The sequence below is a fragment of the Canis aureus genome, chromosome 23, assembly GCF_053574225.1.
Source record: "Canis aureus isolate CA01 chromosome 23, VMU_Caureus_v.1.0, whole genome shotgun sequence".
NCBI lineage: Eukaryota > Metazoa > Chordata > Mammalia > Carnivora > Canidae > Canis > Canis aureus.
In genome coordinates, this window is record NC_135633.1 from 13,660,164 (window position 1) to 13,688,117 (window position 27,954).

Sequence of the window (27,954 nt, forward strand, 5' to 3'; positions counted from 1 at the left end):
TTCCCTTAGGATTTACCGAGGAGCATTATGGATCCTGGGAGAGTACTGTAGTACCAAGGAAGACATTCAGAGTGTGATGACTGAGGTCCGCAGGTCCCTTGGGGAGGTATGTTTTACTTTAATAAATGTTACTGTATGTGGTGGTTTTTACTTCAGTAAATCAGACTTTTAGGTGGTGGTTTGCTTTCATGTTTTCATTTAGTAGTGTTGGAGTTAAAAACACTGAAAAATGTGTTTTAATTACCCAGATAATTAAAGCTTAGAAGCTGTGGGAAGTTAGGGGCATCCCTTTCCCCTGCATTCAGCCATAACACCCATTCTTTCAGGTAAGATTTTATTGGAACAAAAGGTTATATATCTAAAAAAGTGAAAAAGACTTGTAAAACTCTGTGTTAGCCTATATATTCTGAAAGGAGAATGTTACAGGAACCGTGTTGACATTAGACTATTTTTGTACTAAAACTGGCAGTGTGTCCTCATCCAGACAACTGTATGGTTGAATAGGAAGAACAGTGCTTGTCAGGAGACCTGGGCTGCGGGCTTCCTTCTGCCAGTAATTAACTCTGGGACCTTGGATATAAATTTCTTAACCTGATGAGACTTCACGTTTTTCACTTAGGAAATAAATAAAGGAATTGATTGAAGAATGAATAAAGGAATGATTGAAGACTCTTAGAGCTCTTATGTTAGATGATTGGAATTGAGGAATAAATACAAAGTAGCCATGTGGTTGATGAGGTTATTCTGTACACATAAGTCAGATTTTAGAAAACATTCAGTACACATTTCGAGTAGGTTTCTGTTTTGGTTAGTATTTCAGAGGAAGGGCTAGAGAAGGAGGAGTAAGGCTTAGTGAGGATCTACTTTGTCTTGGTCACTGTCCCAAGCATTTTCCTTTTTTAAAAATTTTTCCTATTAAGTAACTTGTATGGATGGATTTAAGATTCCCATTTAAGAGATAAAGAAACTGAGTAGCTTAATTGACTTGCCCAGAACTATTCAATAAGTAACTGGCATCCAGCTTGCCCCTATTCTTTTCACTACATCGTCCTGGGAAGGAAAGAAAATTGAATGCAGAGTTGCAAAAATCCCATTGGGGGATTGCTTTTTCCATAGAAATGATTGAATATTTAAATATGATTCTGCTTGCTATTGATATTATTACTAAATTGGTATTCCTAATTGATTTTTAGATCCCAATCGTAGAGTCAGAAATAAAGAAAGAAGCTGGCGAATTAAAACCTGAGGAGGAAATAACTGTGGGGCCAGTCCAGAAGTTGGTAACTGAGATGGGCACCTACGCAACTCAGAGTGCCCTTAGTAGTTCTAGACCCACGAAGAAAGAGGAAGAAAGGTAATCTGCAGTACCTGGGACCTACCATCTATATTTTTAAATTATTACTTCTGAGTATAGATTAGTCAAATGATTTTTTTTTTTCTCTTAGTAGTTTACTTTCTTGGACCAAAATGGATATCTTTGCCATTTAAGATACTTGAAAGGAGGATGTTAATTTCTTTCTCCCAGGAATTGTGTTGATGGTTTTAATCATCTGCTCCTTAAAACTGTTTTCATTGAGATAACTATTCCGTTTAAAATTATTTTACTCACATAGAAAATTCTAAGTGAAGGGGCCCTGGGTGGTTCAACGGGATCAAGAGGCATGTTGGTCTCTCCAGTCAGTGGGGAGACTCCCCTTCCCCCTGTTTATTGCATGCTCACTCTGTCAAATAAAATCTTTAATAAAAAGACTTAAAGAGGATGCAAAGTGAAGGTAACTTTGTAAATTTTATTGTCTGTATTAGTGCTTGGGAAACATATTTTGAAGATTTTCCACTTCTGATTGATGGAATAAAATTTTGATATTTTCTGTCTAATTTTGTTCTCTGATTTTATAATGAATGTGATAATAATGCCTAAAATTTTAATGGTTGCTTACTATATGCTAGGCATTATACAAAGTAGTTTGTTTCCTGTAGTCTTAACAACTTGTTGAGATACACAGTGTATTATTATCCCCATTTAACAGAAGAGGAATTTGAGGCTTAGGAAAGGTTTGTAATTTACCCATAGGAACACAATAAATAGATAAGCTGGAATTTGAATGTAGCTCATTGGATCCAGTACATACACTTGTAATTCATTTTCTCTTTCCATATGCACTTGGCTCTAGCTCTTTTGAACTTAAGTGAATTAAGTAAAACCACATATATTTTCCTTCTTCCATTCTAAAAGCTAAAGAGGAAACTAATGGAAATCCTCTTCACTGAAGGGTGGTGGTAAGAGTGCTAAATAGGCATACTTGAATCATTTATGCAAAAGTTGTGTGATGCTTTAGAAATGATTGGGTTTCATTTTCCTTGATTGCTTTGCAGACCTCCCCTGAGAGGCTTCCTTCTGGATGGAGATTTCTTTGTTGCTGCTTCCCTTGCCACAACTCTAACCAAGATTGCCTTGCGCTACGTTGCTTTGGTTCAGGAGAAGAAAAAGCAAAATGTAAGTTCATTTATCCTTCATTTACCCAGCAAATACTGAGTGCCTACCGTATGCATTTGACAGTGAAGGACCTGAAGTTCCTGTCATTAATGAGCTTATGATAATCAGGGAAATGGCCATAGTAATACAACGTTCTTATAAAATTGACAAAGTAGTACAAAAAATGGTACCTTGTGATTAGTCCAGTGGAAGAGATGTAAGGGTTTATGAAGTCAGTCGGTTTATTGGCTAGGATCAGTCAAGGCCCAGTCAAGGCCCAGTCAAGGCCCATTACACTTGAGCATAATGTCTTCAAAGTTCATCTATTTCTTTCTTTTTTTCAAGCTGTATAATGTGCTGGTTTTGTTTATACATTCATCTGCTGTAAATAGTTAATATTCTTTTAAAGAATTTTTTAATGAGAAAAAAAGTCTTATATTTACCCACATATTTTCATTCCTTTGTGTAAATTCAAATTTCCGTGCAATATTTTCTTTCTGCCTAAAGAACTTGATCATTCTTTTTTTTTTTTTTTTTTAATTTTTATTTATGATAGTCACACAGGGAGAGAGAGAGAGAGGCAGAGACATAGCAGAGGGAGAAGCAGTCTCCATGCACCGGGAGCCCGACGTAGGATTCGATCTTGGGTCTCCAGGATCGCGCCCTGGGCCAAAGGCAGGTGCCAAACTGCTGTGCCACCCAGGGATCCCGAACTTGATCATTCTTATCATTTATGTCTGTTGGTGATGAATTCTCTCAGCTTTCATTTGCCTGGAAAAAAAATCTTTACTTTGCCGTCATTTAAAACAAATCTCAGGATGCTGGGGTGGCTCAGTGGTTGAGTGTCTGCCTGCCTTTGGCTCAGGTCAGGATCCCGGGGTTCTGGGATCGAGTCCCGCATCAGGCTTCCCATGGGGAGTCTGCTTCTCCCTCTGCCTATTGTATCTGCCTCTCTCTCTGTGTCTCTCATGAATAAATAAATAAAATCTTTTAAAAATAAATAAATAAACAAATCTCTCTGTGGTAGAATTGTGAATGTGTTTGTTTTATTTTTCATTTCTTTTTAATATTTTTAAAATGAGTAATATAATAAAAACTAATGAGGAAAAAGTCACTCATGGTTAGAGGGCTGAAGTACAGATCTTAGTAGTATTGTAGTGGAGATAGAAACATCAAAAGATAGAATTACATTACCAAATATGATAACAAAAGTTCTTCCTTCTTCCGGAAAGATTTTAATACAGCTTTTCTCCGTGAATTACTTTTCTCCCCAGTATTGATCATTCTGTGTTTTATGACACTGCAGTTTCGCTCCACATTGTAACAAACATTTTTCCATGTTCCTCTAAGCTTTTCCTAATCCTAATATTTAATACCTGTGTAATAGTCCATTAGATTTTATTTATCCTCCCATATAGTTAGACATTTTAATTTTAGATTTGGAATTTCCAAATGATTTTTTTTATTACATGCATGAAAAGAGCCATAAATCAGATATAGAAGGCCAAGTAAAATACAAGGTGTATTATTTCTTTTTTACCTCTGTTTTGATTTATGGGCAATAATTTACTTTGTAACTCTTCTGTGGGGTGTTTATTTAGGTTTTTGTTACAGAATAATTGTCTATTCTTCAAATTTTGCCTTTTAAAAATCTCCAAAAGTTTGTCTCTGAGTCTACTTTGATGTCCTTTCATGGAATGACTACTCAGTTCTGCAAATTGAGAGACCATTTGAGCATTTGCTGTTAAGAGAGCCAGGTTTCTAGTAACTGGTTCACAAAGTTTGCCATAGGTAGTACAAGGCAGGAAGAAGTTTGGTTGTTTATTACCTCCCCGACTCTCCTTCACTTACGCCTTTCCTAGCATTCTCATTTCTCTGAATAGATTTTAGTTTCTCCCTGATTTTATGTACCTTTTGGCTAAAGATTTTGCTTTAACTGTCCTTACAGTGCAGGTCTGTTGGCAAATCATTTTCTTGGTTTCTGTTGTCTGAAATAACCTTTATTTTTTCCTTCATTTTTGAAAGATACCTTTGTGAATATAGAATTTTATTGACAGGTGTGGTTTTTTGTTTTGCTGTTTTTAGTTCTATAAAGATGTTACTCCATTGTCTTCTGGCTTGCAGTTTAGTATAAAGTAGCTCCAGTATCTTCTGACTTTCTGATGAGAGGCCTGCTGTCATCCCTCTGCCTCTCTGTGGAATATGTCCTGTTTCCTCTGGCTGGTTTTAGATCTTTCTCCCTATCATAGATTTTAGTAATTTGATTAGGGTTTGCTTTGCTGTGGTTCTCTTCATCTTTCCTTTGTTTGTGGTTCATTGAGCTTCTTGGATATGTAGGCTTAGTTTTCTTTAAATTTGGGAACTTTTTGGCCACCATTTTTGTCGCTTTTTTTTTTCCTGTCCCCTTCCCCTTTCTTCTTTTGGAGACCATAACCAGACTCAGGGTTATTACATTCATTCTTCTGTTGGTTTGTTTCCAGGCCTCTAGGAGTCTTTTATGCATGTGTGCAGATCAGTACTTAGCCAAAGAACAAGTTGGCAAGATCATAGAGCATGTGTCAGGATAATTGTACTTGGCACTAAAAAAGAAAATTGGAGTCACTTGAAATTGAAAACCTTGAATAGCAGGCTAGGTAGTATGGACTTCAACATGAAGGCTGTAGGAAGTCACTGAAAGTACTCGCAGGTACAGTAAAGTGATTAGTGCACAATAAAGAGTAAAAGCAGCAGCAGGAGATCACACTTTGCACCTCTTATAATGGAGCCACCTGACATTAGGTGCCTCCTAATGCAATACAATAAGAAATGGAAAATGTTACCTATCTCGTATTCTTACAAAAGTGGGGGACAATATAAGGGAAGGGGGAAGAAATGTGTGGGAAATATCAGAAAGGGAGACAGAACGTAAAGACTGCTAACTCTGGGAAACGAACTAGGGGTGGTAGAAGGGGAGGAGGGCGGGGGGTGGGAGTGAATGGGTGACGGACACTGGGTGTTATTCTGTATGTTTGTAAATTGAACACCAATAAAAAAAAAAAAAAAAAGTGGGGGACATTCTACAAAGCAACGGGCTTAGCCTTTTTAAAAAAAAAGTCATTGTGATGGAAAACAATACAAAAAGCCAGGGGGGCTGGTTTAGGTTAACAGGGACTTAAAGACTGTAATGGCCAAATAAAATGCACGAAGCTGATCCTGGATTAAAAAAACAGTAAAAACATTTGGTGACCTTAGGAAAATTTATTTTAAGTGTAATGTAGATATATTTTGGGATTCTATTTCTCAGGTGCAAGAATGATATCGTGGTTCTGTAGGAAACTGTCCTGATTCTTAAGAGACATAATGCTAAAGTACTTAAGGGGTGAAGAACCTTACTTTCATATGGTTAGCCCCAAAAGTAGGTGGACTTGTACAGGTAGAATAAGAAAGCAAATGTGGCTAATGTGAGCAACTGGTAAAGTGTATCATTCTTTTCACTTTTCCATAGTTGGAATTTTAAAGAAGATAGCATTGGCGTGTGAAGGGATTAGAGCTGGGGAAACTGTTAACAAGCCGTTGCTGTCTTTCAGTTGGAAGTTAATGAAGGCAGTAGAGAGTGGCAGCTCTAAAGATAGGGAGGGAAAGGGTGCATCAAATCTATGGAGATAAAATCTAAAGCGTAAATTTATTTTGGTGAAATGAAAATTAGGTTTATTTCTTGGATATTGAGTTATGTAATAAAGTGACATTACTGAATTGGAGAACCATGACAGTAAATAATCCATTTCTCTGCTTTTCTAGTCTTTTGTTGCTGAGGCTATGTTGCTTATGGCCACTATCCTTCATTTGGGAAAATCCTCTCTTCCAAAGAAGCCAATTACGGATGACGATGTAGATCGAATTTCTCTGTGCCTCAAGGTCTTGTCTGAATGTTCACCTTTAATGAATGACATTTTCAATAAGGAATGCAGGCAGTCCCTTTCTCACATGTTGTCTGCTAAACTCGAAGAAGAGAAATTATCCCAGAAGGTAAAATATATGTGGGCAAGTCATAAAAGTGCTTCAAGGGTTATTTTTTTTTTTTAATTTTGTTGATTTTTTAGTCCTGTGTGAGGGCTGTCCCCATTGTAGGCCTACAGAAAGCTGTCGTTCTTTCCATAATAGAGAGACGTGTGTATTGTTTTCTCAACACAGAAAGAATCTGAAAAGAGGAATGTGACAGTACAACCTGATGACCCCATTTCCTTTATGCAACTAACTGCGAAGAATGAAATGAACTGCAAGGAAGATCAGTTTCAGCTGAGCCTGCTGGCAGCAATGGGCAATACGCAGAGGAAAGAGGCAGCAGATCCCCTAGCATCTAAACTTAATAAGGTAACAAAATGTCAAATACACTGGTAAATTATTTAAAGGACCACTTATAGTAATAATCAGGAAGTGGCTAGTCCCACTGTTTTTTTTAAAGAAAAAGTAACTTGTTATATAGCTTCAGTTTTTGTCAAGTCACTAATTAGTAGGTTCATGAAGCATGAACTAAAACTCATTAAAACTCAGATACTGGGGGAACTGGGTGGCTTAGTCAGGTAAGTGTCTGACTTCAGCTCAGGTCATGATCTCCGGGTCCTAGGATCGGGTTCCATGTTGGGCTCCCCACTCAGCAGGGAGCCTGCTTCTCCCTCTGCCCCTTCCCCTGCTTGTGCTCTGTCTCTCCAGTGAATAAATAAAAAAAAAAAAAAAAAAAGAAATGATGAGATGCCTGGGTGGCTCAGTGGTTGAGTGTCTGCCTTCAGCTCAGGGTGTGATCCCGGGTCCGGAGATCGAGTCCTGCATTAGGTTCCCTGCAAGGAGTCTGCTTCTCTCTCTATGTCTTTGCCTCTTGCTGTCTCTCATGAATAAATAGAAATTTTTTAAAAAGCAAAATTAGGAAAAATAAAAATGAAAAAATAACTCAGATGCTGATAAAGTATTTTACTATATACATGAGTACTATAAGTCTAGTAAATGGTTTTATAACTTGTTCCAGTTGTGTGTGTTGAATCTTTTTAAAAAATATTTTATTTATTTATTTGACAGAGCACAAGCAGGGTGGGGGCAGGGGAGGGCATGCAGGCAGAGGGAGAGGGAGAAGCAGGCTCCTGGCTGAGGAGGGAGCCTGATGTGGCTGGCGTTCGATCCCAGGACCCTGGAATCATGACCTGAGCCAAAGGCTGATGCTTAACTGACTGAATCACTCAAGCACCCTGTGTATGTTGAATCGTAGACTAACACATAAACTGGGAGATCCTTAAAGATTAACTAAAGCTTTAAAATTTTATTTATTTTTTAAGCTGGCTCCATGCCCAACATGAAGCTCAGTGCAGGGCTTGACCTCATGACCCTGAGATTAAGGCCCGAGCTGACATTAAGCGTTGGATACTTAAAAGCCACCCAAGGACCTGAAGATTAACTAAAACTTTTCAAGGGCAGGGGTCTGGCCTGGTCACTATGAATGTGATTGCTACAGGTACCTTATATTAGCAGAATCATACAGCATTTGCCCTTTTGTGACTGGCTTATTTCACTTAAAATAATATCTTCAAGGTTTATCCATGTTGTAGTGTGTGTCAGAATTTCTTTTTTAAGGCTGAGCGATATGCCATTTTGAATATATACCACACATTGCTTATCCATTTATCTGTCGATAAACACTTGGGTTGATTTGTCTATTGTGAATAATGCTTTTATGAACATGGATGCACAAATATCTCTTTGAGGCACTACTTTCATTTCTTTTGGGTTATAATTAGAGATGTAACTGCTGGATCACAAGTCTCTTATCAGATGTATGATTGGCAAATATTTTCTCCCAAGGTTGACTTTTGACTCTGTTTAATAACATTCTTTATGCACAAAAGTTTTTCCTTTTGATATAATCCAGTTTTACCTCTTTTTTCTTTTGTTTGTGTTTTTGGTGACATTATTATGTAAAAAGTACTATACTTGGGGTGTTATGTTTTTAAATTTGGGGAGCATATAAAATTTATCTTTGTGGAATTACAAGCATTTCTTGCTATATAATCTATTTAGTTCCTTAGTTTAGGTAGCAGAGACTACCATGTGATTTGGATTTTATATAGTTCCCAAGTTCTGGAGAGCAGCTATCGAGTTTAGATACTGAGGGATTTAACTGAAAGTGTATCCAAATTACACAGTTCCTAAATTGAGATAATGTTTAACATGTTTGCTCAACATATTTAACATTTTTTTCCCACTGAGCTATAAACTCTAGTACCTGTTCTTTTTTTTTAATTTAATTTTATTTAAATTCAATTAACATATAGTGTATTACTGGTTTCAGAGGTAGAATTCAGCGATTCATCAGTTACATTTAACACCTAATGCTCATTACATCGAGTGTCCTCCTTAATGCTCATCACCCAGTTAACCCATCCCCTCACTCACCTCCCCCTCTTCCAGCAACCCTCAGTTGGTTTCCTATAGTTAAGAATCTCTTATGGCTTGTCTCCCTCTCTGATTTTGTATTTATTATCCCTCTCTTCCTCTATGATCCTCTGTTTTGTTTCTTAAATTCCACATATGAGTGAAATCTTTCTCTGACTTACTTTGCTTAGCATAATGCCGTGTAGTTCCATCCACATCATTGCAAATGGTAAGATTTATTTTTTGATGGTTGAGTAATATTCCATTGTGTATATATACCACATCTTCTTTATTCATTCATCTGTCGGTGGAGTACATCCATCTGTCAGTGGAGTTATTTCTGATGTCTGATTTTCAATTACCACGTCTATATTCCAAAACAATTTTATTATATCAATTTCAAAATTGTCTAATATAAGCACGTCTGTTAATTACCTAACAGACTTAGTCATTTGACTAGGATATGTTTGGTTAAATTGTCTTGGTCCCTTGATTTTCTCTTTATTTTTGTTTGACAGGTCACTCAGTTGACAGGTTTCTCAGATCCTGTATATGCAGAAGCTTATGTTCATGTCAACCAGTATGATATTGTCCTGGATGTACTTGTTGTAAACCAAACCAGTGATACTTTGCAGAACTGCACATTAGAGTTAGCTACTCTGGGTAAGGAAATTTACCATAAAGGAAAACTATTGTTACATAGTAAGTCTTTATGACAGATTATTAAGGGAAATGTACAAGTTTTAGTGTAAGAAATCTTAGTGTAAGAATTTTTTTTAAATATTTATTTATTCATGAGAGACATACAAAGAGAGAGAGAGAGAGAGAGGCAGAGACACAGGCAGAGGGAGAAGCAGGCTCCATGCAGAGAGCCCGACATGGGACTTGATCCCTGGTCTCCAGGATCACACCCTGGGCTGAAGGTGGCGCTAAACCGCTGAGCCATTGGGGCTGCCCAGTTTAAGAATTTTTAATCAAGGCTTAGTTTTACATTTAGTCTCCTTCAGCTCCAATTTTCTGAACCTCTGTGACACTGACTCTCTTAGGTTTATGCTCTTGGTACATCCAGATGGATTTATTCAGTAAGCTCAACCTAACAAATATCAATTTTTCTAGATATAAATAAGAACTGTTTAAGTTATAGATTTACCTCATGGCTCACTTAAATTTTTAATTGCCTTAAAACAGAACTAGGTATTTTCTGAGTCTATAACTGATACCTACCATTTGTGGCCAAAGTAATATATTATTATAGTTAGCAACTTGAGATGTGCTTTTCTTCTTAATAAAAACACGTGAATCATACTCTCTTTGACCACTTCTACATATGGCTTTGAAGTTGGAAAAAATAAATTGTATACAGAAACAGTGCAGGGTCTCTTGGAAATTCTGTGTGGCTTAAGCAAGAGTTAAAGCACTTTAAGATATCAAGGGAAAAGATACTTCTGCCCTTTCTTCCTCACAACATGATGCCTATATAAAGAACTATGTTTCTAAGAATTTATAAGCCTTCGTGTGGACTGTTTTATCTCTCTTGGTAATGGAGTCTATAGTTTGACTCAAGATTTTTGAGAAGTTTATACTCAATCATTGAAATAAAATGATAAGCCCAAAGTATATACACACATTAAATATAGAATTATTTTGAGGAACTTATTACTTTTTCAAAGAAAATATGTATATTGATGTGAATAATAAGGTGTTAAATGATTTATTTTGTCCTCAAAATATTTGAATCATAACCCTTTTCTTGTTCCTTATTTCACTGCATACATTTTAAGTTCTTATTTTTTGGGAGATAAGATTTATGATTTGAAATGAATATATGTGATTTAATATGTATATTTAACCATATCTAAATGTTTCTTCAGGGGATCTGAAACTTGTGGAAAAGCCATCTCCTTTGACTCTTGCTCCTCATGATTTTGCAAATATTAAAGCTAATGTTAAAGTAGCATCAACAGAAAATGGAATAATTTTTGGTAATATAGGTAAGGAATTGTTTTATAGCATATGATGTTTGAATATTTTTATTAAAGAATTTCTGTAATGAGTAGTTGTATGACATTTCTTGAGGACAGGACCTGAATCCATTTATTCATTTACTCATTCATCCCTTATGGGGCACCTGCTGTTATACTACGTGTTGTACTTTGTTCATGGATGTACAGAAATGAACCATGGAAAGACTGTCCTCAAGAACCTGCCAAACAAAAGAAGGAGATAGAGTAAATATATAAGTACAACGCAATGTGATAGATGCTAGTTTATATGTTATGTGCTTTGAGAACATAGAAGAAAAATGCTAAGCCCACAGAAGGCTTTATAGAGGAGTAGGATATGTTATCAAAGGATGACTTTTGAACTGAGTCTAAAATTGCAGAGGCAGTGGTTGCCAGGGCACATAGGACTGTGTATCCAGGGGCATTCAGTCAGACAGTAAGCATTTTTTTAAGCAAGGTCTGGCACTGTTAGGGGTGCCATGGTGAGAACAAAAGATCTCCCCTCAGGTAATTTGTGGTCAAGTAAGGGAAAACAGATAAGTAGGATAGATATGTATAACACATAATGGTAAGTTCTAGGAAAGAAGCTTGTGCTAGGTAAAGTGGGAGTCTGTGTAGAAATTTGGTCATTTTTCTCAAAGTGGTGGGGGAGTGGGAGGTGGGAAGGTTAGGAAAGGCTTTGTGGAGCAACTAATGCTCACAGGGCATTTTGAACAATTAGGAATGTTCTACATATAGGCAAGGATTCCACTGGAACAAATTAAGAGAGAGAGAGCACATGCAAGCCGGGTAAGGGTGAGGGGAGGCAAAGGGAGAGAGAGAAAATCTTAAGCAGGCTCCATGCTCAGCACAGAGCCCTATGTGGGACTTAGTCTCAAGACCCTAAGATCATAACCTGAGCTGAAATCGAGAGTCAGACGCTTAACCAACTGAACCACTCAGGCACCCCCATGATTAAGCATTTCTGTGACAGCACAGATTGGAAGAGGCAGGAAGAGTAAACTAGTAGACTATTGTAGTAGCACAGGTGAGAGATGATAGAGCTCAAACCAGTGCAGTAGTGGTTGGGTTGTAGAGAAGGGCTGAATATTATTAATATTAAGGAAATAGGATGCCCAGGACATGGACTGAAGAGGAAGTGGCTAGAGTAATGGTCAGATTTTTTTATTGGGTTTATTGAATTGATATTTATGGCAATCACCAAAAAGGAAATATATGAGAGAAGAACAAATTTGAGAGAGGTACTAAGGTAAATCTTTGAGCAGATCGAGTATTAAAGTATTGAAAGATGTCCAAGGGCAATTTGATGTGGGTGTGGAACTTGAACAGAAAGTCTAAACTAGAGATAAATACTTGTTTAAAAGCCATAGAAATGGAAGAAATCACTCAGGGTATAAAGAGTGAGAAGAGGGGAGATCTTAAAACTGAATCTAAGAGAACAGCAATATTGAAAGCTTGGTTGGCCAAGAAGAATCCTATAAAGGTACCTGAAATGTGGTAGAGAAGAAGTAAGGAAAAATCTTCCAAAGAATTTGGAGCTGCGAAAGGTCAAGAAACATGAAGTCTAAAGGAAGAGTCCTTTGAATTTGGTGATCAGTGATATTAAATATTGCTTGTGGTATATCTTGGGCATTGATGGTGAGTTGAAGACTTGGAGGTAGAGAAATAAAAACAGTGTAGACTGCTCTGAGTATAGAATTTTGGTTTTGATAAGAATGAGAGAGGGCAATAAATGAAGAGAAGTCAGAGGAGGAGGGAGAGGTTTTTTTTTTTTTTTTTTAAGGTGAGAGAGTCATAAAAGGGAATGTTTATAGACTAAGGGAAGAGCCAGTAGAGAAAACAAAGCTAAAGACATAGAGTAAGGGAGGTAATGATTGGTGGAGTGATGTCCTGAACCAGAACAGGAATCACAGATGGCAGGAATCTGCAAGAGAAGAGACAGCACTTCCCTGATACACAGGGTAAGGAAATGGTGTGTGAATTCAGAGAGAGAGAAATTTGTTTTTAGATGTGGGACTAAAAATTAAAGGAACTTATTCTTGGTGACCTCTGTTTTCTCTGAAAGTAGATGCAGTGGAGGAATGTAAAGAGAAGAGGCTAGGAGGAAGAAAGGTAGGCTCCAATCAGATGACAACTTTCTGCTGTGGATGAGGCAGTCATAGAAGTAAATAATCTTGTAATCATTAAGTACTGTGGCTCCTCAATATTCATTAAAACATATTTGTTAAGTACCTCCTAGGGAGCACTACGACTTACATATCCCCATGGAGGGCCTCACACTGCAACTGCTATGCATGTACTGACTGAATTTGAATCCTGCCCCTACCACTTAATCAGTTCTGTGGCCTTAAGCAACTTACTTGACTTCTTTTTGTTTTGTTTCCTCATCCATAAGATGGAAAATGATAATACTATAACATAGGATTGAAGGAGTATTAAATAGGTAATATTTTTAAAGTATTTAAAATAAGAGCCCAGGATATAAGCATTATATAAATAGTTGCTAATCTTATAATTATTATCTATAAATATTAAAACTTTTTTTTTAAGATTGTATTTATTTATTCATGAGAGACACAGTGAGAGATGCATAGATATAGGCAGAGGGAGAAGCAGGCTCCCTTCAAGGAGCCTGATAGGGGACTCGATCCTGGATCCCAGGATCACACCCTTGAGACAAAGGCAGATGCTCAACCACTGAGCCACCCAGGTGTCCCATATTAAAACTTTTTTTTTAAGATTTTATTTATTTGTTTGTTCATTCATTCATCCATCCATCCATTCATTCATGAGAGACACAGAGAGAGCGAGAGAGAGGCAGAGACACAGGCAGAGGGAGAAGCAGGCTCCATGCAGGGAGCCTGACATGGGACTCGATTCCGGGTCCCCAGGATCACACCCCGGGCTGAAGGCAGCACTAAACTGCTGAGCCACCCGAGCTGCCCTCAAAACTATAAAATAAAATTTGCCTCTGATGTTTCAGGACCTTTTTTTTTTTTTTTTTTTAAAGATTTTATTTATTCATGAGAGACGAGAGAGGCAGAGACATAGGCAGAAGGAGAAACAGGCTCCCTGTGGGGAGCCTGATGAGAGACTTGATCCCAGTAGCCCAGGATCATACCCTGAGCCAAAGGCAGACATTCAACCACTGGGCCACTCAGGTGTCCCCTCAGGACCTTGTTTGTGTGTATTTTGCAGTTTATGATGTCTCTGGAGCAGCAAGTGACAGAAATTGCGTAGTCCTCAGTGATATTCACATCGACATCATGGACTATATCCAGCCTGCCACTTGCACTGATGCTGAATTCCGTCAGATGTGGGCTGAATTCGAATGGGAAAACAAAGTGAGTCCTTGGGAGATTTCCTTCAGCTTCTTATCTTACTTTTTTGGCTAGTGTTGGGGATTATCTGATAAAATTAATCCCACTAAAAAGTCTCAGATGTGAGAAGCAGCTTCTCGGTATCTATTCTTGCAAATTAGCCTTAACCATGCAAGTTAATTATGTGAGTAGTATGGTAAGTTGTTTTAAACTGATTAGAGTAACAGTTGTATAATTTTTTTTTTAAGATTTTATTTATTCATGAGAGACCTAGAGACAGGGAGGCTGAGACATAGGCAGAGGGAGAAGCAGGATCCCTGCAGGGAAGCCTGATGTGGGATTTGATCCCGGATCCCAGGATCATGCCCTGAGCCAAAGGCAGGGGCTAAACCGCTGAGCTACCCAGGTGTCCTTGTATGATTAATCTGATAGATACAGACATTAAAGACAATATACCATCCCTTGTATGTGTGAATAATAACTTACCATTGAATCCGTGTCCAGAAGAGGTTTTGCAAAGTCAGTGTCCTTGATTTTTGTTAGAAATATTTAAATGCAGCATGGTGATCTTTTATGAAGTGATCTATGTATGAAAGTTCTGATACCAACTTGCAGCTTGCTGGATTTTGCAAAAGATGTCATTTGCTTTTTTGTTGCCCACCCTCCCCACCAAATACTTGGAAGGAGGTTCCATATGACATATAAGTCTGTTTTCTCAACTCTAAGATCAGAAAACCAGAACTTTCTCCTTATAAGGATTATGATCTCTTTGACTTTTTTCTCCCTCTATACAGGTGACGGTTAACACAAATATAATCGATTTAAATGACTACTTACAGCATATATTAAAGTCAACCAACATGAAATGCCTCACTCCAGAGAAGGTAAGATTTGATTGAGAACTTCTTAAATCTGATAGAGAGTAGTATGGCAGGTTCCTGGCTTTCTTGTATTCCCTTTAGTGGGTTTTTGTTACTGTTCAGTGTGAGAAAAGCAGTGTCATTCTAGACTCGCTATTATGAGACGTTATCCCACACCTACCTCTTTCACATACCAGCCTCCTTGCTCCTAGTGCAGGGAACCAATTGAATAGTCATTCGTTTTTCTTTTCAGTCTTCCTTTCAGCTAAAGAAAGACTCATTCCAAAATAGGTTTTGATACTGAATTAAAAAATGTCCATGACCTCTTCTCTTGGCTCTGATTATGGGTCGGAATATATCTGTTCAGATATAGGATTTTCTACTAAGTTCTGTATATATGAAAAAAAAAAAAAAGACTAGAAAAAAGAAAAATGAAGATGAGACTCTAAAGAATTTTTTTCTTTGTAGAATTCCTGCTAATGCTAATTTTATCAGTGAAATTCTGCCAGACAAATGGGTTTTAATTCATATATTAGTTTATTCAACAGATAGTCTAACAAATACACAAACATCATATGCCCAGTACTCTCTGAGCTACTGGATATACAGTAATGAACAAAATAAAAATTGTCTCTCCTTTATGGAGCTTAAGGTCTGGTGCAAACAACTCTGTAAGTAAACAGGGAATGTATAAATACAAACTGAAATAAGTGCTATTTCTTTAAAGTCATTTTTATTGGGGTATAATATAGACACAGTAATATTCACACCTTTTACACATACGATTCTCTGAGTTTTGACATGTTATGTAGTCATATAACCACCATCATATGGTAAGTCTTTATTTTAAAGGATAATTTACCTATGCTGGTGGGTCTTGCTTATGTGTGGTTCTCTAGAGAAGTTCTGAATATATCATAAATTTCTTCTAGGCTCTTTCTGGTTACTGTGGCTTTATGGCAGCCAACCTGTATGCTCGTTCCATATTTGGAGAAGATGCACTTGCAAATGTCAGCATTGAGAAGCCAATTCAACAGGGACCAGAGGCCCCTGTTACTGGCCACATAAGAATTCGTGCAAAGAGTCAGGTAATGGTTGGGTTTTGTTTGTTTGTTTGTTTTTGAGATCATCTCTGAACTGAACAAAAAGTTTAATTCTTCATTATTTCTATGTGTAGCATTCTCTGTCATACTAGTGTTGTATGTGTTAGATGCATATATATAATAATAATATTCTCTGAACAGAAATAGAACTTTTGCTTAATTAAAATGGCCCACTTTTTGGGCCTGTCATTCTGGATTATTCGCTTAAAACAATATTGATTCCCATAGGCTGTGAAATGATTCTCTAAAGTTTTTTGAATGAAATCCAAGCTCAGATCTAGTGACTATTTGTAAATCTAGCACTAAAAGTATTTAACAAAGTAAAGTTTTAGTGAGTCTGTTTTGTACCTCCTTGGTTTCTTTATTGATGTGGTGCCATTGAATGGGGGCTTGGTTAAGATAGAATAACCTACTGGTTTTATGTAGTTTTAACAATTATAAACATTTGCATTTTTCCTTACAGGGAATGGCCTTAAGTCTTGGAGATAAAATCAACTTGTCTCAGAAGAAAACTAGTATATAAGAATAAATAAAAAGTCCTTGCAGCTTTACAGTAAAATTTAGGTATGGGCTTATTGGACTCCAACATCTTTTGTACTCTTTCATGCTTTATGTTCTATAGAATCTGAATTCATGCTGAATGCATTCCAGCCTATAATTTATAGCCTTTCCCTTAAATCAAGATTGACTTTAAAATTATAGTTTGTCTTTTGTCTTAACAATTCTGAATGCTGTCCTCAAAGTATATAATGTTTCTCACATGTACCAAGACCATTTTCACAGTACAATAAACAGATCTATTCCTAAATCTTTTGTTATTTTATAAATAAATATAATTACCTAATTTTAGTTATGTAGCAATGGATTTCTTATAGTTTGGTTATAGGTTTCTACTATAAATTTAAATCACTCTGAGTTGTACATATACAAACTTTGTTAAAGAATTTACAAATTCAGTGATACAAATTGAGACAGACCTTGACTTACTTGATTGATTTTTACTTGTTTACTATTTCGACATCAGTATCTCTAAAAATGACTTACTGTGTTCCTAGGGCTTTTCTCTGGAATTGAGCTCTAGGAGGAAGTATCAAATAACTTGAGACAACAGATCCATCTTCAGTTTAAAAGAGTATTATGAGCCCTGACTTAAATAAACATACTCTTCTTAATGATCCTGAATCATAATGAAGAGTAATAAACCAAAGTAGATCTTTCAATCATTCACATTTAGCTCGGAGTCTTATTTTGTTTGTGGAATTATATTTGCTGCACCCAGTTACTGAGACTGCCCTGGGAGGATTCAGCTCGAGGGAATTCAGAAAGCTGTGCTGTGCTCATGTCTCCTCTGAACCTTACTCATCCCTCCCTTTTTCTTCCTTTACACCAGGGCTTGGGCACATTTGCCTCTTGATAGGATTCCACGTGGCTCTCTGTACTGAGTTCCCTAGAGCCTAATTGTGCTGTCCTTTTGGTCCTTGCCTTCCTTGGGGATGATGGAGGTAGTCTGATCTTTTAGCTAAGTCTGTACATTGAACTATTACGCTTTGTATTTGAGCTAGGCTTCAGGCTACAGTCAGGATGTGTCCACAGATTAGTTCTGTGAAAGAGTGAAAGCAGCATCTCTTATTTCGGCACTTGAGAGTGAAATGATTTGTTTGGAGCATAAAGGAGATTGATACCTTGTATGATGTCATAAACTTTGAAGCCACTTGCTTTTTTAATCAGAAAGACCCAGAGGATTACAAGACATTTGAGATTCCCTGGTGCTGAGGTCTCAAAGCCAAGTCATTGGCTACCGACGGGGAAGATACTAGGAATGAAGAAAGGGGTCAGTTTGATAAACATTAAGTCAAATGCTGCAGATTTATGATGAGAGCAGAGGAACTGATGAAACTTTAGATCATTTCCCAAACTGTTCCATTGAACATTAGCTTCTTTGATGTCATTAGATATTCTGGGGAAAAAAAGGATTCCATAGTCAAGTAAGTAAGCTCTGTACTGTCCTGTACTGGAGATTCACCCTGTACATTAGCATACTAGAAATTCTGAGAGGTCCTTCAGGAATAAAGAAGCAGATTAGTTTGGTTTAACCCAATATCTTAGCCTTACTTGACCAGGGTATCCATTTTCATAGAATACCTTTACATGATACCATGAGACAGAAAAAGTGACTTATTAGCATGTGAAAGATTTGGGTTTATATTCATAAGCAACCAGTATTGTATTTAAAATCTCAAGGAAATATACATATACATTTAGAATATCTCTCTGGACACTCTCAGAAAATTGCCTGCCTAACATACTCCAGCTCTTGTTGGTAGGATTAGCTCACATTGCCATTTTCTGAAATTCATAAGTAAGGAGAACAGAGAGAAAGAAGTTAACACAGATGTCAGATACCTATATTACATTAAGCTATTTACTTCATTAGCATTTTTTTAGCTTTGTGCAATTAATGAAAACTGAATTGGATAGCTTACTGCTCTTTTATTTAGGATACAATATGTACATTTAAAGGTTGTGGTTGCTCGTATTAGAAGATACCATAATTAGGACCATGGTGTGTGGTAAGGCATAAACATAATATCTGAGACCAAATTAGGCCTTAAAACTATAAAGGTACTGAACGAAACTTGTAAATCCTAAAAGAGAATTAAACGGCCCTTATATTTTGCTGTCATGACACTAGAGGGAGCCCTCAGTGCTCCCTTAGAACTCAGAGCTCTTAGGAATTCCTGTCACTTTCATTTTGGAATTAGAAGTGATTGGAGTTCAAAGCTGTTTTTATAAGAAGGAAAAACAAGGTAATTTTTCTGTCAGCAAGGAGACTGATATTAGTGCTTTTCCACTAGGTATGAGAAACTTTTCTACATGATGTAAATAACATAGGTGACAAAATTCATAGTATCTAAAGAGATAACCACAAATTTTTAGAAACTAGTATCAGAAGTGAAATAACTGTGCTCTGTATTCAGTAAAGTAAATAGTTTCACTGGTGACTTTTTTCCTTCCACATTGGTAAATGTTCTTAGCTAATAATTTATAGCCTTTCCCTTAAGATTTAGTTTAAAATTACACTTTGGTTTTTTTAGCAATTCTAAATACTGTCCTCAAAGTAGGGTCAGGCCTGTCAGCTGTGTGCCTTAACTACCCTCACCTATACTCTCAGCACACCATTCATGTTAGCTGTCCTCACCGCTGAGCTCCGCTCTCCACCTCCAAACTCTCAGGAGCCTAAAGATGTAACCAGGTAAGTATAGTATAGTTGAGTTGAGTTCAGTTTAGAATCAGAAAAATGTGGAATCCTGTATTCCATTTCCTTGCTGGGTAGCCTTAGTGATAAATAGCTAACGATTTATTGGGTGCTTATATGTGCTGGGCATAATAGTGATTTTCATGATATCCATAATCCTCCCAGCAACTCTGAGGAAATACTGTTAATATCATCATTTACAGATTACAGTCTTGGAGAGAGTAAGTTACTACTAGTAAAGGCCTAATAGGAAGAGTTGACCCTGTATTCTAGGATCCTTAGTAATTCTAGGATTGTTATGCAGCAGCTCGGGAAAGCTGTTCTATGTTAAGACAAATTGTAATATTTTAATAATCTATGATATAAACTGTCTTGTATCTATTCTAGTTTGATATTAGTAGTTTGTGAGGAATCCTGTAGTTTTCATTTGAATGACTTCAGTTCCTATAGTTTGCATTTGAATGGTGTCAGTTTATGTCCACTTTTCAATTTGACCTAAGGAAGCACTACTAGGTTTTGAGTGTGCCTAAGTGTTTGAGAAGCCTAAAGTCATTAAGATAAAACCTAACATCAAAAAATCGGAAGCCAAGTAACTTGTGCAGAAGGAATACACAGAAAACTTGGGGTGGTTTGGTTAGAGTATAATTAGGGGACGGTGTGCATAAGGTAGATTTTTCTAGTTTTCAGAAATTGTAATTTTTTTGATGCGCTATTTCAATTTTTAGTAGCAAATGTATATGTAGAAGATCTTATTAAAATTGAGACTTATTTGAAAAAAAAAAAAAAGATCCTGTATTACTAGGATCCTGTATAGAGGCAGGATGTTAGTAAGTCCCTGCAGCTAGGCACACATGGCCACCACCGCCTACTCTCTGTGTGCCTCAGTTTCCACACTTGTAAGGTGCTTATAATGTCTATGTCACAGATTAATGGAGGATGAAGTTCTACAATGTACTGATTGTGAATATTTGGCACATAGCAGACGCTCATCAGTAAGTGTTGATTCCATTTCTTTCCCCAGTCCCCTTCCTTCCTTACACGCAGAGATGGAAACTTGCTCTCACTCTCTTCATATGCCCCTCTCCAAATTTAGGTCCTCATTCTATACTCTACCTGAATGGTTTTGTTTTTTAGCACTCTAACTTAAAAAGAATCCTCATTTCTCAAGAATTCTTTCATTGAGGTATCATTGGCCCTCAACTTTTTAACGTTTGTCGTGTCAATTTTTTAATTAGCTCTTGACACTAGAGCTAATCAGCTGTTGTTATCACACCTCATGTGACTGTCACATCCATGTACCTCATATGATAAATGGTCTGTGATGAACAAGCTGGTTTTATTTGCTTTCAGAATGACAATCAAATGACTAGTTCTTTAGAAATTGAGCACAGAGATGTGTGCAGCCAGGTTATAGTAACAACATGACATTTAGAGTCACTCACTGATCAATTCACTTCTGGCAATCTGACAATTTCTCTTTATTTTCTCCACATCACTGTGGCGGAACCTCTGATTAAAAAGTCAGTTCTGCAGTGACAAAAGAATTCAAGTGGGATCTGTGCCTTTTATCTGGGGTTCTTTGTATGATTGTGGGATTCTGAGAAATCAACTCTGTATGTCTCTGAATAATTGTAAAACCAACAAGGTTTACCAGTGGAATGCAGCATGATGGGCTGAGATAGTCCCGAATGAGTGTTTTTAAACCTAATCTTGATTCTCTGTAATTTTCTGAAAGTAGATAAATCTGCGTGGGCATATCTCCTTATCCGTAAAAATGAAATAATTCAGTTAGCTGACCCAGGATTCCCACTGAAAAAATTCATACTAAAAAGCTACCTCTTCAACAAATTTTATAATCAGCTGGGATATCTCCTGGATATTACCCACAGGCAACTTAAAATTAGCATTGTAAAATGAACTTATCTTGCCCCTCAAATTTGTTCCTCTGCTGTATTCTTTGGTCACTTATGCTCAAAACCCAGTGGTCATTTTACCTCATCCCTCACCCTCTATATCTCATCAGGTACCAAGTCCCATGTTGTTCCTTCCTTAGTATTTTTCTCTTTTTTCTCACTCATTGCCACTACCATTGCCCCGTTTTAGACTCTTGTCCTCTTTAGCTTAACCTGTTGCCGTGGCCTAACCATAAATTTTACACATAATTCTAAAATTAAAGCCTACCTTTTCATCTTGACCACATACAATAGTAGCCATATAGTTCCTTGGCCTACTCGGACTCTTCCCTGGTAATACTGTTTTGAGAGATCTACTTGAAAAAAAGAAGTCCAAAGATTTTAATAGTAGTATTTTTAATAATGAAAATGGAAAACAATTGGGACACCCCAAAATGAGCATTAATGAGCAAATGGTGTAAATTTATATACAGTGTGTATCAGAATACCCACTAGATAGTAGATGCTTAATAAATTCTTACTGAGTGAGCAAATGAATGAGGCATGTAGCTATAAAGATAACAGGGTGTGGATTAAATCACACCATTGACATGTGTCTATGAAATAATATTAGGTGGGGGAAAAAAAGAGACTGCTCTGTAAGAATGTTTCCTGCCTTCTGATGAATCAGGATATATTTTAGATGTACTGCCTGTCTCTCAAGCGAGTAGAAAATCAAAATGACATCTTTCCTATCACTATCACATCTTGAAAATACAGCCTGTCTACCCCCTCAGGACACTGGGTGTGGCTGAGCTATTTCATTGGCCGGAGTCCCTGAGTCCAGCTCTTGCAGATTTTTAGATCTATGATCTCGATCTCTTGGGCTTCTTTCTGAGTGGCTGAAAGCTCAGCTTCTCCTGGGCCCACCCAGAGAGCTGGCATCTCCCTAAGTAAGCGCTGCATTCTCTTCTAAGAGGGTGGGGACCCAATCACCCGACAGGACTTCACCAGCCAGGACAGGGGAAGACGCCTCTCTGGCTCAAGGGGTCTGGGAAAGTTACAGAACTCTGCCAAACTCTGTAAACCATTCCTGAAAGCCCAACAATATTAAAAAGGGAATTTAATTAATCATCATCAAAATTCTCTCTCTGAAGTTATTTAAGGTCAGGCTTTTTTTTTTTTTCAATGACCCTGTGCTTTGAGTAAAGGTATGATGGTTACTCATGCTTTGAGTGAAGGTATGACTGTTAAGAATATGGTTTTCAAACTGCCTCTGCGAGTACACTAGGATTCCACAAGCTAGGCCAGTGTGTCCCCGCAGCTAAAATCAAATAATGGTGGTCTTTTTCTTAGGTCCAAGGAAAGTCGGTAGAAAGAATTTTGTCAATGGTACTTTTTTTTTCCCTCCATAAATGTTTTTAACACATTAATACCTGCTACCAAATTTAAAACGTAATAAAGAAGCATTATGGGATTATTTGGCTAGCTGAATGTTCTTGGTCTAATAGCTTGTCTTTGTGGCCATGTGTTCCCCTGGTGGTTTTATATCGCATACATATATTTTCTGCTAGTAAGCTGCTCCTTGCTCATCAAACTGAATTAAATGCGTCACTAAGATGGGGTCAGTGAAGGGTAACTTGATTTCTAGGTGCCCCACCACTGGCATAGGTGTCTGTGTAAAACATAAAATCCAGATGTTCTTATGTAATTCATATAGATCATATGCTCATAGGAACCATTTATCTTAATGCAAATAAGATAATGAAGTACAGATCCGTGTCAGGTAGTCCCTGGCTTATGCCTTCAGTGTAATGACCTCTGGAAAAGCCCTAGAAGAGTGTGCCCTGGTTTTTGGCACCCAGCCTATAAGAATTTTTTCCTTATACCCTAACCTAAGGCACAAAATGGGGACTTTCTAGGACCCTTGCGCTCCAACTGGTAGTACCTGCTGTTTGTCTAGTGCCATGGTATGTCCTTACGTTACTATGGTTAAGATACACTTTGGCGAGTATTTTAGTGACAACACATGAATACCTAACCAGAATACTGGTTTTAGTAAATCTTATATTAGGAAAATATACCAGCTGCTGAGTACTAGAAGAAACTCAGGCATAGTTTCACAAAGAGGTGACACTGGAACTCAGCCTCGAGAAGCAGAAATTTACCTGCTGACTGTCAGAGGAGGGTAGGAGAGGAGGGATGGCCTTCCAGCCACAGAGCAGTTTGGGTGAAGTCACAGAGGGGTGTGGCACAGGAGCTGGGCTTACTTAGCAAAGAATATGTTGGAGGCAATGGTGGACGAGGTCAGGTCATGAAGGACAGGCCAAGGCCTTTGAATGTCATCTTAAAGGGGTGAAGAATTGCTAAGGATTTTAAGCAGATGAGCGATACAATCCGATTTGCATTTAATGAAACCTCTGGCCGCAGTGGGGAGAATAGATTGCTGTGGGGGAACAGTTAGGAATGTGTCGTAGGAGTCAGTTATTTTCACAGAAGGTGATGTGGAGGCCGGACCTGGCCAGGGCAGGGAGTGGAGACCAGGGAGAAGCCTTTGAAACACACCCTTAACAGGCGCCCCTCAGGGCAGAGGGTCCTCCGGTAAGTGGGCAGGGTTGCCAACTCTGCTTTTCCTCATGTATAAAATGGGAACAGTTACCCTTCCCCTTGCCATCTTAAAAGGTTACTAAAATGGCATGAAACATAATCTATACTTAATAATATTGTTATAATGATTTCATCCACAGAACAAATAACCATGAGGCTGAATGATGTGAAATTGCCTCTTTTACAGCCAAAACAAAACAAAAGTCAAATATCAGAAATTTCTTATGATTCAACCTAATAGTTTGTGACTTTTTTCCTGTTACTTCCTGCCTCCTTTTTGGCTGCATCATTGCCCCCCCCCCCCTTTTAAGATGAGCAATACATCTCATCAAGGGGATTTCCAGGAATTTTGGGGAGGCAAGAGTGTAAGTACAGGCTTCGGAGTCAAACCTGGAATCAGATTTTTCTCTGTAATTAACTAACAGTGATCTTGGACTAGCCCAACTTTTTTAGCTTTATTTTCTTTTTCCCAGCGGAAAAATAGAAATAATGCCTACCTTGCAGTGTTATTGAGAGAAGAAGTCATGCCTTGTGAGTGTGTGGCATGAAAAAAGTGTTGAATAAAAGTTAGTCTCACCCGCCCACCCCCCAGCCCCTTCTAAGTTTTCCTACTTGTTCAAAGAAGGCTTGGCACAGAACCCTAGTTATCTGCTTTCTTGTGTCCCAGAAAAGCTGAGTTAATAGCTACATACCAGGGATTTTGGTGCGTCAGAAATGTTCAGCTGTCATAATAACTTCAAGCCAAAACCTTTTCAACTAGTGACCATTGAAAGTATCAACCATGATTCCGTGGAATTTCATTAGTGCACAATTTGTGTCAAGTTTTTCCGGAATGCCACAAGCCTCATCACTTTCCACATCATTCAGGAAGTTACTCATTTGGCCCTTCCAATAAACTCATATGTACAGACTGTGTCATGTTCCCCTGGCAGTGTCATAGTGTCATCACCTTTTTTTTTTTTTAATGTGATAACTACTTTCTCAAAAAAAAAAAAAAAAAAAAAAGCTTCAGTAGTATTCATTTCCTTATATTAATGACTTGGAATCCAATCCAAAATGTGAAGTTACAATTGCTGACCCTCCACACTCCTGGGTCTCAGTAGCACAACTGGATTTCTGCCTCAGTTTCCCTTCTTAACATTTTCCCTTGTGAGGAGTTCTGACTTTGCATTAATTCAGTGGGTTTTTTTCCTTATTGAACTCCTACTTTGTGCAAGCACCACTCTTGTCCCAGCATGTATATGGTGAATAAGACAGACAAAATCTTTGCGCTCTTGAGCTTACTTACACTTCTTGGAACAACAATCAAATATTTTCCGAGTGGATGAGTGCTGTGTAGGAAGTCAACAGGCTAATGGGACAGATAGTGGCTGGTAGATGGAGGGTGGCAGGGTTGACAGGGAAGTGAGACAGGAACAAGGCCCTGAGGTGGAAACGAGTTTGGCATATTTGAGGAAGAGAATGGCTGGGATTCTTTCTTCTTTTTTGTGACAGAGGGATAAAGTAGTAGAAGATGCAGTAGGAAAGGTAGATACAAAATTCGGGGCAGCCCAGGTGGCTCAGCGGTTTAGTGCCTCCCTTCAGCCCAGGGTGTGATCCTGGAGTCCCGGATCGAGTCCCATGTCAGGCTCCCTGCATGGAGCCTGCTTCTCCCTCTGCCTGTGTCTCTGCCTCTCTCTCTCTGTCACTCATGAATAAATAAATTAAAATATTTTTTTGACCTTCAGCTTCCCTGAGGGTTGGATTTTATAGATAGCCACTGCCTTGGACCTTCCTTTAAACCGATGTGTGCCCTCCAGAAGTATTCTGTGCCTGTTCTTCTAACCTCATCGCTATTGCATGGAACCTGGCCACCTCACCCTACTCCTTGCATTTGCCCCTGACTGAAATCAAGTCGGAGGCCTTGGTTCTCTGGCGAATACAGCCTTGTTTCACTTAAAATTTAATCACGACGAAATAATGTCTGCTCATGCAGATAGAAAATGCAAAATTTTAAAGTTATCCACAAACCACCCAAAGATAAATATCAGTAAATACTGGTTGTCATTTTGGTACAGATCATTTCAGATATGGATTCATTTATATATACATATTTTAAAATCAGAATATCACGACCTTCTAATGATATAAGTGATATAAACTTGATGACATAAATTTCTACATCAACAAGTCAACGTCTGCTTCCACTTTACTTTAAATAATTTATCACGCTGATGATATGCCACAACTGATTCTACCCATTAGTTTTGAAGACTAATAAAAATAACAATTATGACAACCACAGTAATTAATACACGTTAAGAACACTGGTGATTTTACATCCTTTCTGAAGTAAAGAATAGTTAAGTGATTTGCTGAACGCAACATGGATAATGAGTTAACAGCGCTGAAGCAGAAATGACATTTGCTACACATATACTGTGGGCTAGGCCTAGTGCTGATCTCAACATGGAGGTGACTTCTGGTATTTCCTTCAACCTCACAGGTCAGAGCCCCATAGCCCTTCGGTGACCATAATGGGAGAAAGGCATCTGGATGTCCACACCCACCAAGACTGTACATAATATGTACAGAAATCAGGATGCTATTAGGAAGGGAGATGCGGGTACTGCACAGCCTGAGGTGACCGTCTTTATTCTCTTGCCTCAGGTTACGGTCCAGCCTCATGTTTTGCTTCCCCTCCGGGATGGCTCCCCTCACCCCTCATCTCTTACCTTCTCTGAGGTTCATCTATAAAATGGGTATACCATGGTTTTTATTATAGTTGGCTATTAACTAGGAATAAGGCCCAGCCCTGGGTGGCCCAGTTTCCATGGGGTGGGTCCCCACCAATGCCCTTTAAAAAAGTGAGAAGGGAACCGTCAGTGCTTGGAAACTAGGGGTTGAGGGAGAAAGGAACCATATGGAATCAGGTTTTCCCTTACTATTACTGAAGGCAATAGTGAGGGGGAAAGGAGATGGGGTGGGTGTGGGGGATCCTCCAGCAACCTCATTCAGATGTGACACAATTATGGGGCATGTGACAAGTAATGGTTCCTTTAAAGCCCTGCTGGTTTCCTGGGAAAGCTGCTCACAGGTTGACGCACTGAGCTCCCATATAAAGCAGGGCAGTCAGCCAATAACAGGCATCATCAGACGGTTGGGGAAAGACTAGGAGGCCAAAACTGAAGCATGATCCTCCTATCTAGGGTATCTGAGCTGCGCATTTGCACCCTGACAGTAAGTTGTTGACAGCAAGCAAAGAGACTAAGCAAGTGTTGTTCCCATGGCAGCCTGGCCCTTTCATAGAAGCAAAGAGAATAAGCTACTGTGTGGGACCAAAGAGGCTTCTTTTCCTTTTGTCCAAAGAGCACTGGGGAGGTGGCACACAATTGCATGTCCATGGCCCTGGGTTCTATCTGGTTGGGTCTCCACCACTCACTCCCTGGGAGGGGACTATCTCCCCTCTTCTTGGGCTTCATCTTCAAGGCCCAGCTCACTTGCACTTCCATTACAAAGCTTGCTCAGGCTCTCCCTAATTGTTCTTTTTTGTGTTCTCACACAACACTCTCTACTCCGCTGTGATACCACAGAGCACAGCTTAGCAATGTTGCCATGTCAGTCTCCTCCATTACACTAAGATCTCCAAAGTTAGGGACTGTGACTGATTCATCTTACTGTTCCCTTGCCCAGCTCAGTACTGATGTAGGGTTAGGACTGAGTAAGATTATGTGAATAAATGGACCTGAAAAACGGAGATAGCATTTGCCTGGCTTTGTCCCAGGACTGTTCTAAATCGGGAGTCAAGAGTTAACAACTTTTGTCCAAATGCTACCATTCACTCACTGTGCAGTAATGATAATAACAATTCACATGTGGACAATACTTTCGAGCTAATGATGCAGTTCTGCATCTATTATCTATTTGGTCCTCACACTGAGCCAGTTATGACTTTATCATTTCACAGATGGGGGAAACCAAGCTCAGAGAGGTGAAGTAACTGGTAAAGGTTGCTCAGCAAATAAGGGAAGGGGCCAGAAATGGAACTCTGACCTCTGACCCAGA

The 27,954-nt window shown here is 38.4% G+C and overlaps 1 protein-coding gene across 2 annotated transcripts in view; it reads left to right on the plus strand.

Moving 5' to 3' along the window:
- The window catches only part of COPB1 (coat protein complex I subunit beta 1), a 37,724-nt gene extending 20,761 nt beyond the window's left edge, over window positions 1–16,963 (plus strand). For both annotated transcript variants that reach the window (XM_077866394.1, XM_077866395.1), the window contains exons 12-22: window positions 10–106; window positions 1,194–1,354; window positions 2,374–2,494; window positions 6,251–6,478; window positions 6,644–6,823; window positions 9,388–9,532; window positions 10,741–10,860; window positions 14,071–14,216; window positions 14,987–15,076; window positions 15,985–16,140; window positions 16,619–16,963. In XM_077866394.1, the coding sequence (XP_077722520.1) occupies window positions 10–106; window positions 1,194–1,354; window positions 2,374–2,494; window positions 6,251–6,478; window positions 6,644–6,823; window positions 9,388–9,532; window positions 10,741–10,860; window positions 14,071–14,216; window positions 14,987–15,076; window positions 15,985–16,140; window positions 16,619–16,678 (1,504 nt within the window). In that variant the 3' untranslated portion in view covers window positions 16,679–16,963. The remainder of the gene's footprint in view (window positions 1–9; window positions 107–1,193; window positions 1,355–2,373; window positions 2,495–6,250; window positions 6,479–6,643; window positions 6,824–9,387; window positions 9,533–10,740; window positions 10,861–14,070; window positions 14,217–14,986; window positions 15,077–15,984; window positions 16,141–16,618) is intronic.
- Window positions 16,964–27,954: the final 10,991 nt, after the last annotated feature.